Source organism: Stegodyphus dumicola, chromosome 10 (genome assembly GCF_044657685.1).
Source record: "Stegodyphus dumicola isolate Sdum_Otavi_A_Nest chromosome 10, ASM4465768v1".
NCBI lineage: Eukaryota > Metazoa > Arthropoda > Arachnida > Araneae > Eresidae > Stegodyphus > Stegodyphus dumicola.
Window position 1 is genome coordinate 157,307,689 of NC_140777.1, and position 14,680 is coordinate 157,322,368.

The following is a 14,680-nucleotide window of genomic DNA, read 5'->3' on the forward strand; positions in this document are numbered from 1 at the left end:
AAGCAATGCAATAACGTGATGGGGGGAAAGCACAAGTTAAAAAACAATTCAGGCAACCTGCTGTCTGAATGGTTGGTATGTTGGGTAACTTCGATGCAAAAGAGTTAACACAGCAGCTACAATCAAACAAATTTTGCACACCTACCATCAAAATATTAAACAAAGCAATCAATCAAACACGTAAAAACTGTTTGCACCTGCTCTATGATCTCAGATTTGCCAAATGGCAACTTCTATTTAAGCCTAAATAAACTTTTTTAAAAATTAATTTTAATAGATACATTTAAAAATATGAATGTTTCACAATATACTAAAAAAGGCCTTTAAAGTCACAAAATTATTTACACTAAAATTTTACTTGCACAGGTTTGTCAAAAGTAGCAAATCTGCAAAAAATCACTCAGTCTGGCAACGTTGAGAACAACATGAACTTGAGAATACTTTCATTACTAGTAGTTTAACTTTGTTCTATAGCGTTTAATGTAAATTCTAACTACCTGCATCTTGGCCACCTCATCTTTTATTTGTGTACATCATGTTACTGTTTCAATATTTTGTATTTTTCGTTAGTCATATAAAATTCATTTTTATAATCTTTAAATTACATAAATATATAACAGAGCAAATTATATATAGATAGTGAACTGAAAAATTTGAGCATTATTAATAGCATAATTGTTAAATGCCCAGGAAAAAAATGTTTAAATTCAATCATAAAAATGTCAAAAGTCACAAAGAAGGATTTATTGTTTAGCAGTAGTTAACAAATAGTAGAAATAAATAATATACTGACAGCTGATGAACTCATAAATTTGTGCATTCAGATAAATTATACTCAATCTATTAAAACACATAATATTTAATTTTCTTTTTCTTTTATTACTTTATCTGTCAGATGAATGTCATTTTCAGGTGATGTTTCTTGAATCTGAAGACCATCTACTGATTTCTTCTCAACTTCACCTTTAGCAGCCATTATTTCTTCAATATTTCTGAAATAAATAAATGCCTTGTAAATTCTCAGAAGTTTGTATATACATTTTAATATATATCAAATATGAAAGGGTGCTACTTTGGTGGACGGTTACACGGATTTTTGGCGAGTAATATGACTTATGGTAAACCCGCTGGATAAGTTATTTATGGTAACCGATACTTTGTTGTCATTTTATTTTAAAAAAATAATGCGCTTTATTATGCATAAATTCCATGTTTTAAATATTATTTATGGCTTCTAAATATTAAAAATCAATTTAATTTTGCATTTTTATTTGAAATACAAATTTTGTTGTTAATAATATTTTATATAATTTTATGTTGTGGATGATGTAATCAATGACGTCACCTTGCTTAAAAAGTAATTGGCTTTATTAATATCTATAAATTTAATGTTTTAAACATTATTTATGGCTGTTAAATATTAAAATACAATTTAATTTTGCATTTGTTTAAAAAATGATTTTATTATGAATGATTATTTAAATAATTTTAATTCTATGAGTGAGGTAATCAGCTCCCTGATTGGTCACTGAATATTTGTGCATTACCGCGCCATTTTAAAATTTTATTATTGATCTCTTCGAATTCCTCGTCCGTTTCAATGATGAATGTTGTTATTGATAATTACCAAGCATTATTGGTATCGGAATAAAAAAATTGCCCTTTGAGACCTTATTTTGGCCAATCTGTCTTTCCTAATGAAAGATTTATTTATAAATTGTTAATAGCGTCAGACGAAATTTATTTAAAATTTTTGGAGAAAACCTCGCTAATTGCTTCTTCAATGAAATGCGAGAGAGGTAAATCACAGATAAAGATCGTTAGAAGACCCCCCCTTTTTTTTTTTGTGTGTGTGTGTGTATTTATTAATATATGACAGGTAAAATACTTTAAAAAAATGCAAGTACATAATTTTCTTTTACTTTATAATTGTATACTTCAATTTTTATTAAAAAATTAATAGAATGTTTTCAAAAATTCCTGAGATATTTATTGCCACATATGTTTTAATGTTAAATAATTAAATCCTATAAAACTTATTTTAAAGTATTTAAGTAATATTTTAATTCTTTTAAATGTTAGTATGATGTTTTTAATTTGATATTCAATTTAAGTAATATTTTAATCCAATTAAATGTTGGCGCAATGTTTTCATAGCGGTGTTTTTATTCTATTATCTGAAAGTAATAATTAAACCTTACTTTTTACCATTTTATACTCTTAGTAAATGTATTTATTTACATTTGCCAGCCATCTTAAAAAACAACGTTTTTAACAAAAAATTGATTCATTATTTTTAACGATATTTATTTTTTTAAAGTTTCGAATACTTTACTATATGCGTAAAATACGTAAAAACAGCATTTTTCAAGATGGCTGATGACTAAAAACCGCGTCAACAATTGCGCCAATGTAAATCGCCAAAAATCCGTGCAACCATCTACCAAAGTAGTACCTATGAAAGTATATATATTGCAACGAAAGGTAAAATCCTAGTATAAGGTGCAGCATTGGTACGATTTTGAAAATTATCGCCAACACCAAAAATGTCCCAAAGAACGTCTATGTATATATTATACACTATATACCATCACTTTATACTATGTATAACTATATAGTATATTCTTTGAATGACCCGTTTACTACTCATCTACTATGTCGTTTTTACTGCTCATCATAAAGTCGCCAAATCCCGTGCGCACCGGATAATTAAACCCAACAAACTTTTCCATATTTTAACATTTAGAATATTCTACTGTATAATAAATTATAAATATCAAATAGGAAATTGGGTAGGAATATAAGTTTTATTGAAAGGATACTTCAAGCCTAATATAGAATAATGAGAGCACACTTTTAGTTTTTATGAACTATTTACAGTCAAAAGTCGTTAATTCGGACACCCATAATCCGGAATGATCTATAATCCGGACCTCAAAGCTAAAAACTTTCTGCGCATGCGCTGCATTGACACATGCGCATAGGTGTTTATGCGTACGCGTAAGACCTTTTACCACTGCGCATATGCGTGTGCGCAAGCGCAGAATACGTTTTCGCGTGTGCGTTTTATGTATAACGGACGGCATAATCTAAAATTATGTAATTATCTATTTCTGTTAATGTTGATGATTGCGTTGTTCCTTAATCTTCGAATTGGATCTGGATTATTATTTTTTGCAGACTGTAAGAGCAATTTTATAAAAGTAAACGTGAACTTTCGATTATGTCAAATAGAATTTCCGATTCTGGAGCTCCCAAAGGATCATACAAAACGAAAGTATGTTTCGATGTCCATCAAACAAAAAATGGAATTGCTGCGAAAAATGGATAAAGACATGAAGAATGTGACAGAGAGGTTAGTGAAAACGAAAAAATTTCGATTGACAAGTTAGTCGGTATTCTCGGCACAACAATTAACGGGACTTGAACAGCGAAACTTTGTAACTGAACAAGAAATTATGTCTGTTTAATAAAATTAAAGAGAAAGTATTTATCACATGAAACGAAGCAACTTAAACAACTTACATTGAAAGAAATGTTTAATAAAGTAAACAAATAAATATTAAGCTTTTTTTTTGTAAATTTTGATACCCTTTAGATTATAATTGTTCTTTATTTCATAAATTAAGGTTTCATATTTTTAATTTTAGAATTTCTGCATGCCATCTTACGAGATTTAAACTGATGATCTATAATCCGGAATCGCTGAAGTCCCGAAAAGTCCGGATTAACGACTTTTGACTGTATTTATAATCATAGAATGTATTATATTACAGAGAACTGCAATACCAGCATAGTTATATTTTCATATCTGTATCCAAAGTGTTGCCAATTACAAGTTACTAAATATTAAATGTTGCCATTTACAAATTATTAAATATTACATCTTCCATTTTTTCAAGAGTTCAAAAGTTTTTTTTTACAGTCCAAATACCTGGCCGGCTTTCTAATCACTCTCCCACTTCTAGTTCTTTGCTCACCACCCCTTGTTTCTGAGTTAGCAGAATTTGGTAGTTGTTCTTCTAACCTTTGCCCTTGAGAATACAGTCAAAAGTCTCTAATCCGGACTTCGGCAATTCCGGATTATAGATCATCAGTTTAAATCTGGTAAGATGGCATGCAGAAATTATAAAATTAAAAATATGAAACCGTAATTTATAAAATAATGAGCAATTATGATCTAAAGGGTATCAAAATTTCAAAAAAAGAAGCTTAATATTTATTTGTTTACTTTATTAAACATTTCTTTCAATGCGTGCATGCGTAAAGCATACCTTACGCATAGCCGAAATTAGAAAATTGCAATCAGAAAACTATTTGATTTGTATTCGTGATATTTATAATGACGAGGAATTTGATTTAAATCATATCAAAGACGGAGTACATCGAGATTAAATACTACATTTAGTAAGGAATTATAAGCCGAATAAAATAAAAACATCTGCTCTGAAGATAACGATAGTGCTGACAGATCAACTTTCAGTTCATTGCGCAACGCGACGTCCCCCCCCCCCCCCGCAGAGCAGCGCGAAATTGATAAACAGATTTCGGAACGGTTAGATAAACAAAGGATATGCCTTTATCCATTTTTTGTAGCAATTCGTTTTTTGTTTGATGGACATCAAAATATACTTTCGTTTTCTAGATCCTTTGGGAGCTTCAGCATCGGAAATTCTATTTGACATAATCGAAAGTTCAAGCTTACTTTTATAAAATTGCTCTTACAGTCTGCAAAAAATAATAAGCCGGATCCAATTCGAAGATTGAGAAACAACGCAATCATCAACATTAATTGAAATAGATAATTAGATAATTTTAGCTTATACCGTTCGTTATACATTAAACGTGCACACAAAAACATATTCTGTGCTTGCACAGACGCATACGCGCAGTCGTAAAGGTCTTGCGCGTACGCCTAAACCCCTGTGCGCATGCGCAGAAAGATTTTAGCTTTGAGGTCCGGATTATAGATCATTCCGGATTATGGGTGTCCGAATTAACGACTGTTGACTGTATCTGGAATCATATCCTTTTACATCTGTTTTCTGTGCATTAGCTCCTTGTTCTGTTCCTCTGATAATCTCTTCAACAGCTGAGCAGAACTGTTCTCTCTGATGTCTTTTCTATTTCTTCTCAATACTGATTCACCTGATCTCAGTATATATGATCTAGGTGTCTTATATACTTCTACAACTGCTGGTTTCCAGCGATTATCTTGATATACCCTAACACAATCTCCTTTGCTTAGCGATGGTATGTATGACGATTATAATATGACTTCTGCTTAGTTCTTTCTTGATTGATTTTATTCTTTTACGTTTTTCATAACTTTATGTTTTAGCAATTCTTTGGATGTAGGAAGAATTGTTCTTGTTCTTGTACTCATAAGTCGCTGAGCTGGTGATCCCAATATCTCATTAGTTGGAGTGTTCCTATGAGCTAACATTGCTAAATAAGGATCAGCATGATCTGCTTGAGCTTTTTTTAACAATTTCTTCACTGTTTGTACTGAACGCTCTGCTAATCTGTTCGACTGTGGATGGTATGGACTGCTTGTTATATGTTTAAATTGGTATTTCTTTGCAAATTCTTTACTTGCAAACTGAGGTCCATTATTAGATATCACTATCAATGGTATATCATATCTTGCAAAATGAGATTTCATGTAACTGATCACTGTCTGACTTCGAATATCTGGTAGTTTGGAGACTTCAAAAAAGTTGGAATAGTATACAATTAATAAGTATACATCTTTGTTAATCTCAAATAAATCTGTTGCAACTTTATACCAAGGTAAATTGGGAACTTCATGTGGTATCATAGGCTCTCTTATGTTTTTATTCTGGTATTCATTACATATAAGACATTTTGAAATTTTATCTTCTACTTGTTTGTTCATAAGTGGCCAAAACAAAACATCTCTAGCTCTTTTCTTACATTTTTCTATACCAAAATGACCCTCATGAATTAAATTTAACATCTCTTTTTGTATAGACCCTTCATCCTCTGAAAAATAAGTCATTTTCCATTGTCAACTCATCTCTATTGTCCCAAAATACTTTGACTTGAGGTTCCGCCTGATGTTTCTTTTCTAGCCAACCTCTCAGAATTATTTCTTTATGCACTGCAGTGTAGCATCCTATTCACTTTCTTTCTTCAGTTCATAAATTTTGTCATCAGATGCTGGAATCAGCATATAAATTTCTGTATCTTCATTTGTTGTATTCAAATATGCTCTACTCAAAGTGTCTGCTATTAATAAGTCTTTATCTTTTTTGTATGGTACATCTAGATTATATTTTCGTAAATTTAACAGCATTCTTTGCAATCGCTGTGGTGCTTTAAAAAGAGGTTTCTTAGTTATGCTTTCTAATTGTCGATGATCAGTTTCAATTGTAATACACTTGCCATATATATATTGATGAAATATGGATCATCCAAAAGTAATAGCTCTTTCTATCTGAGCATAATTTTTCTGACTTTTCGTTAGAGCTCTGGAAGCATAAGCAATTGGTTGCTTTTCTTGTAGTAAAACAGCACCTAATCCTTCAGAACTTGCATCTACTAAAAGAGTTACATCCTTATTAACATGATAGAATTTTAATACGGGTGCTTTTCAAACCAATTCTTTAAGTGTTTCGAAAGCTTTTTGATGTTTTCAGTTCACTGCCAGAGAACATTTTTATCAAGTAATTGTCTTAATGGGGCAGTAATAGTAGTTAAGTTAGAAATAAATTTGGCTAAATAATTAATACCAAAAATCTTTTGGCACATCTGTAGGTTCTGGCATTTTAACAACAGCTTCCACTTTAGAAAAATCAGGTTTTAGTCCATTTTCACTTATAACTTTCACTTTTCATGCCCTATATAATTCACATGATTAACTATTATTTTACATTTAGCCTTATTGAACTTCAAATTATTTTCTTGTGCTCTCTGGAGTACTTTTTAAAGTCGTAGCTCATGTTCCTTTTCATTAGATTCCCATATTAAAATATCATGAAACTACAATTTTTGAATTTTTTTCTCTTCTTTCCGAAAATTTTAAGTGAAAATCAATTGATTACTGACCTTTTACCTCTAAATAACACAAAATGACTGCAGAATCATACATGTTTTAAGTCTTAGTACTTCAAATTGGATGCCTTTTAAAATTTGTTTTCCATTTGACAAAATAACTTATTCTTATCATATTGTTATCGCCAATCCTGGCATTCCATATCACAGATTATGTTCTTACAGCATTAATATAAATATTAACAAGACATAGTGCACAATAAAGATTAAGCTTTATTTCGGAACTTTGCACACACTCCCCGACAGCCGGCCTGTTTTGCTCTGCTCGCTACTCGTAAGAAACTTCTCCTCTAGGGTTGCCACACTTATTGGAGGGTTCAAGGTGCGTTCCTAATCGCCATCATCACAGAGTTTCCCCCCAGTTCCTTTGAGCAGAGCGAAACAGGCCGGCTGTCGGAGAGTGTGCGCGAAGTTCCGAAATAAAGCTTAATTTTTATTGTGCACTATGTCTTGTTAATATTTATATTAATGCTGTAAGAACATAATCTGTGATATGGAATGCGAGGATTGGCGGTAACAATATGATAGGAATCACTATTTCCCCGACAGCCGGCCTGTTTCGCTCTGCTCTCTACTCGTAAGAAAATTCTCCTCTAGGGTTGTCACAGGGCGCAAGGCGCGTTCCTTATCGCCATCACCACAAACTTCTTTTTATTAATATAAACAACTTTAAATTTCAAAAGTTATTCATCTCACATCATGATTTCTATCGTAAACAATAAAAAACTGCAATAATTAAACTGCATATATAAAAAAACATATCTATATTTATGGCATTTGCTTTGTGGTTTCAGGGTGCGACCATTGATCCACTAGACCATTGTGTCACAATCCTCTAGAGGTTCGGTGGTTGCGCCTTGAAACCACTGCTCTTCACAATGGTTGTTTGGTTGCTTTTCAAATAGGAATGTTTATTTTTACCCAGATATAGATAAAGGGCTTTGAAACCACAGAGTTATTTTATTACTAAACAATACATACATTTGCCCAGTGAAAAGGCCTTTCTTTCCCAGAGATTTTTCTCTGACTTCAACACACTTGCTACCCAAGCTAGTATTGTGATTTTATAAATTATTTGGTGTGGTTTAAATTTAATGTAAAGACTTTGCTGTTATTAGAAATAGAAATCATGTAAAAGTTTTATTTAAAGTAAAAATATTTTCTAAATATTTTGGGACAAAAAGCCAAAAAGACCAAGCCCCCTCCCCCCATTAACATAAAAAAACCACAAATTTCATGTGCCAGATGAAAAGTAACTAAATAATGCTGGACATATACCAGTGAAATTTAGTTGCAGGAAGTGTACATTTTGTAGCACAAGGAAGAAACCTTACAGAACAAGATACGGCTAATCTTTGGAATATGGTAACAGATAATTTGGCGACATTTTGGTAAGGCGATAAAGGTTACTAGCTAGAACTTTAGCAATAATCTGAGAAGTACAGAGTTCCAATCACAGATTAAGATTCACAAAATTTTCCTGCATTTTTGTGCAAATTTTTCTAATTTATGAGAAAAATTATTTACATGTTTCATGTATAAATTTGCCCTGTTAAAAACAAATTTCTGTGCACGTTCGTTTGTTCCACTACTTTCTGGAAAACTCCGATCGTGATTTTAGCTAATAAGCACTTAGAAACAATTTCGCACCTAATCTTCGTATGATTAAGCACTTTTGTTCCATAAAAGTTGTAGCATAAGCGTAATTCGGTTAGCAGATTGTTGGAAAAATTGTTGAGTAAAAAAAAAAAAAAAACCTTTACTTTGTAAAAACAAAATGGCGTACAAAAAAAAAAAAAAAAAAAAAAAAAACACTAGCAGGTTGCTGTAGCAGGGTTGGTCACCAAAAAAATCGCCAAGTTACCATAATCCAAAGATTTATCCAAGATACATATGCGAAATGTGCATGTGCAATGTGGGTCTATGCATGTACCAAAACGACAAAAACATGCTTTGAACAATGTCACCAAAAAATTTTTTCTTTGAAATAAAAAATAAATAAATAATAATAAAAAAACACTGAAGTTTTTCCCCCTTACTTTACTGAGTCTTTTTAACCATTTATCCGAACGTCCTCATTATGTAGGTACTTATATTTTCACTGCTATAGAAAAATTGCATAAATGTTTATTTTTTAATTTTTTCTGACAATTTACTTTGTAAAATACTGTAAAAAATTTACACATAATGCAATTCTTACATATATTTTTTAAAATAAATAAATTTTGTCATTTATTGGAAACGTGCACGGAAAAAGGTAAGCCCCCCCCCCCAACTACCTCAGTAAGTTTCAAAGTCCTAATTTCACAGTGCGACTACCACCCACAGAACACTGGGCAAGCATAGATTTTTTTTTTTAAAATTTATATATTATTACTTGTTTCTAGGATCATAATATTAAATTTCTAGAGTTTTTAGTTAAAAAATTATAAAAATAATATAGCTTGCGTCAAAGGGTTAAAATGCATGCTTTTGACAAAACCTTATAGGACTTTTAATTAAACACTAAAATAGTCTCTCATCATAATTGAACAGCTAGTTCCAAATGGCATAAACTACACTATTTAATTTTCAGTGTGAGAGTTAGCAGCTTAGATATGGAAATGTATAGTAAATTCTTTCATGCTACCTTTCTCCTGTAGATGGCCATCCCTAGAGGAAATCAGCATTTCTGAGAACATAAATAACCACTGACATAAATAATTATAGGGGAATGCGGTCAGCCTTTTATTTTATCTGCTAAATATTTAGTTTCATTTTATTACTATAAAAACTACTTTATTTCACATTGGATTTTATTAATACTTTTATACTTTTCCTTGATTAAAAACTAATCTAAATTTAAATAAATATAAATGTAATTTTCAAGTTTTGTAAAGGGGGATGATATTCTAGCAACAATGAGAAAGAAAGGTACATGGGGCAAATAAGTTGAGAAACCCTGTTCTAGTCTAATCAAGATCATCAAATATTATATTAAAATGCTTATATTAATTTCAGTATCAAACAAAAATATTGAACATACTAAGTGTAAACTAACAATTAACATACTATGTAAAAGTAAATTTTAGATTTTTACAAAAACAAGAGAATAAAATTACAAACAGTATTTCAACTATTCCTGAAGCATTATTCATCCTTTTTCAGAGTTGCAAAATTTCTCATACATCTTGATTTAACAACATTATTTACATTAATTTTTTCATTCCCTGCTTATATAGCCAACAATATATAACAAATCAATCTTTAAGTAGTGTGATGTGAAATTTATTGTTGCTAGTTTGTTGTTTTCTTATCCAAGTACCACTAATACATCATTACCTTTAGAATGTAAAATTATCAAATCATTTAAACTTATAATAGTATCATTCAACTATACTGTAAACAATATATTTTGATTTAGTAATATATATATATATATATACATGAATAAAAAAATCATCCATATATTCATTCTATAGCATGGTACAATAGACTCTTAAATTACCTAAAACAAAATGCTATACTTCTTTCAACCAGGCAACCTCAACCAAAATGCACTAACAGACTGCTGGCAGTGTTTTAGAAAATGCTGCTAATATTCAAGTACCACATTTTCTGTATCCCCAAAAGAGTTCATGTTAAAGTGCCTTAGCTACATTAAAAAAAAGGGGGGTTCTAAGCTGGAAAAATTCAGGTTGCTAATAAAATGAAAATGTTTAGCAATATCTTTATCTTTAACTAGATGTTAACGCAGAATACACTTATAAATTAACAAACTTTTTTTCAGATGGAAATATTCAAATATACATGCACTTATTTAGTATTACCTCATAGATTTCAAATTCGGAAACCAACCCAAGTTGTCTGCGATCAAATGATTTTCCTGACATCCGTCACATGTGACAATAACAACACCTTTTGTATAAGCTATTTTCGAAATATGTTTTTCAATTCTAGATTTACATATTTTACAAGTAAATGCTAAAAATAATTTTGGCTGTATCTTTCCGATCGTATCACTCTTAGTTATATGTTCCTTAGTATGTTCATAAGCAGTATTTGAATAAATACGAACTGTTGGCAAAGTTATATTTCTCACAGGGTTATAAAAAATCTTAGTACGATTTGCTGCAAGCTTTGAAAAGTCTGATGTCAATATTATTCTAATACTCTTACTGGAGAATAGCCTTCTCTTCGCCACGTTCATCGCGCCCAAGGATCGCGCCAGTAAACAAAACATTATTTCATCACTCCATAGGGTGTTGCCATTCGACTTTACTTAATCTAATAGATATTTTAAATATATATATATATATATATATATATATATAATGTTGTATGATCTTAAATCCATTTAGTGCGAATACAAGTTATTATTACTTGCGCAATTGCTGCAAAGTTAGTTAATAATAATTTATTTCCTAAACAGTATTGATTAATTGATTATATTATCTCCTAAGTTTAATTAAAGTAGAATTATTTTAAAAGTGGGCATCCATACTGGTAAGTTATATATTGAAAGATGTTTTGAAGTAATTTGAAAGCAAAATGTTAATAATGTTTTAACCGGGACTGGAGTTAAATCATCACGAAGAATAATATTTCAATTGTAAAAGGAAAAATTAAAACATGTAATCATTGTCATTGATCGGAAATTAGTTGACTTTTCAAGGGGAACAAACCAACTCCCGTTCAATGAACAATAATTGATAAAAATACGTAAATACGAAAGTGTTTCGTCTTTACTCGAGTTATAAGTTAAAGCCAAACCGGCAATTCTAGTCAGGCCAAATATTTCCGCGAATAGTAGGAATTATGAACCAATGCTGATACTCAACGAACTTATTCTTATGAAGTATTTTAGTCAATTCAATTTTGAGTAAAAATCGATTACTGTAGAGAAATCCTACTATAAAACTCGCGTAACCGTCCCCGACACTTTCATGTTTATGCATTTGAGTACTATATTATTTGTAGAAATTAAACATTGGAAATTATCATTATGAAATCGAATTCAAAGTAAAGTTAAAATAAACATAGAAGATTATAAAAAAATATAAATAATGCAAACTTTGTAAAAACAAATCAAAGATAATATAAAAATAATATAAAAAATAATATAAATAAGATCAGTGAATGTACATGAAGATACCTTCTTAAAATGGAAAGCTAAAATTCTTCAACGCATATCCACCGAAATCAGTCACCTCAAATTTAAAAGTACACTGAATTGGTCGCAACTTACATCAGATATTAATAAATTAAAACAGCTTTTTACTATTACAAAAATAGATAAAGCAACTAATAACTTTAGCATTATATGAAAACAATTATACGCTGAAATTATTCATAAAGAACTTCTCAACGCAACTACTTATCAATTAGCCAACCTTACAGAAACATCTATAATAAACAGGATTAAAACTTTTCATAAGAAACTCAATATTACTTTCAATGCAAACTACAACAGATTTACTAATCTTTATGCGATTCCCAAATTCCATAAAACACCATTAAAATTTAGATTTATAGATAATGGAACTAATAATTACAAGAAAAATGTAGACTATTATTTTTCAATTCAACTTAATAAAATCTGTAAATTTATTTTCAATGATTGTAACACTAATCATAACTATTGCTGGATCATTCATAATAACACTCCTGTCATTAATACCATTCATACCATTAACATCCAAAACATTAACTGCTATGATTTTGAAAACTTATATACCTCACTTCCTCTAGAAGATATCTACACCAGTCTACTTGATCTACCAAAACTTTTCCCTAATATACTCAATATCATGACTCTTGACAAATGGAAAACCTACCTAAAATGCACACTTTTTCATAACTACATCAAGTTTCAAAATCAACTTTTTAAACAAGTCAGAGGATTGCCAATGGGCTTACATTCCAGCACCTCGATCTGTAATATCTTTTTATTTGTCAAAGAATGTAACTTCCAAAAAAAATCTACAACCACAAGAGTTAAATTACTACAAACACACCTACAGATATATTGATGACCTTATTACAATTAATAATTTTGGTAAAATTGAACACTCCGAGATTTATCCGAATTGTCTTACACTTAATAAAACTAATAATTCACAAAATAGCATAGACTTTCTAGATCTTCAAATCATTAACTACAAAAAAAATTGTACTTTTTGACAAAACAAGAAACTTCAATTTCAATACTAACAAATTAATAAATTGGAACTCCAACATATCCAAAAAAGTAATTAACAATACTATAATTAATCAAATACAACGAATTAAAACTATATGCACAGATACAATAGATTTACAACGCGAAATTTTGACCCTTATCAAAATTCTCAAAAATAATCTAATTCCCTTTCAATTTATCAACCATTGCCTTAAAAGAGCAGGCGTTTAATACTCACTCTAAATCATTTAACTGATAGGGATATGATAATTTATTCCTAAACCTGAGAAGGCGCTATAAGTTGGATGACTGTCAGTTGGAAGATTTGTATTAGTGTAATTACTCAATTGTATATATTGTAAAAAGCTAATTGTCTTCAGACATATACTGTTACTAAAAAAATGGGCCTATTTCATGCCTTTAGACTGTCTATTAGCTCTTGGACAGTGAAAATGCCTTTTTCCTTTCTTAAATTCTTAATCATTGCGACACGACAATTAGCCAGAAATTAATTAATTTCCATTCACTAGTATTTTCAAAAAAATCTTAACAGACGGTCTCTCTCAGATAAGAACTCCACAAAATACATCCTTCAAGAATTCCAAGTCCCACCCACTACCATAAATTACTTCACCCAAGTCTTACCGACTGATATTATTCAAAGCCCATACTGCCGCTAAGAATTTTCGGACACCCTACACTTCTGAGTCAGACACGAAGAGAACACTTTGCCAACTCCCCCACTAGAAAGAATGTAAGTTACTTAATACCTTTTCTGGCCTTTATATCTTCATGTACATTCACTGATCTTATTTATATTATTTTTTATATTATTTTTATATTATCTTTGATTTGTTTTTACAAAGTTTGCATTATTTATATTTTTTTATAATCTTCTATGTTTATTTCAACTTTACTTTGAATTCAATTTCATAATGACAATTTCCAATGTTTAATTTCTACAAATAATATAGTACTCAAATGCATAAACATGAAAATGTCGGGGACGGTTACTCGAGTTTTATAGTAGGATTTCTCTACAGTAATCGATTTTTACTCAAAATTGAATTGACTAAAATACTTCATAAGAATAAGTTCTTTGAGTATCAGAATTGGTTCATAATTCCTACTATTCGCGGAAATATTTGGCCTGACTAGAATTGCCGGTTTGGCTTTAACTTATAACTCGAGTAAAGACGAAACACTTTCGTATTTACGTATTTTTATCAATTATTGTTCATTGAACGGGAGTTGGTTTGTTCCCCTTGAAAAGTCAACTAATTTCCGATCAATGACAATGATTACATGTTTTAATTTTTCCTTTTACAATTGAAATATTATTCTTCGTGATGATTTAACTCCAGTCCCGGTTAAAACATTATTAACATTTTGCTTTCAAATTACTTCAAAACATCTTTCAATATATAACTTACCAGTATGGAT

General features: G+C 30.3%; 1 protein-coding gene across 1 annotated transcript; it reads right to left on the minus strand.

Moving 5' to 3' along the window:
- Positions 1-722: 722 nt before the first annotated feature.
- On the minus strand, positions 723-11,298 carry LOC118202749 (DNL-type zinc finger protein-like). Its single transcript, XM_035374944.2, has 2 exons — positions 10,887-11,298; positions 723-992 (listed from the first exon to the last, which is right to left on the minus strand). Exons 1-2 carry the CDS (start codon positions 11,264-11,266, stop codon positions 860-862), a joined length of 513 nt encoding a protein of 170 aa, XP_035230835.1. The 5' UTR covers positions 11,267-11,298; the 3' UTR covers positions 723-859.
- Between the last annotated feature and the right edge of the window lie 3,382 nt (positions 11,299-14,680).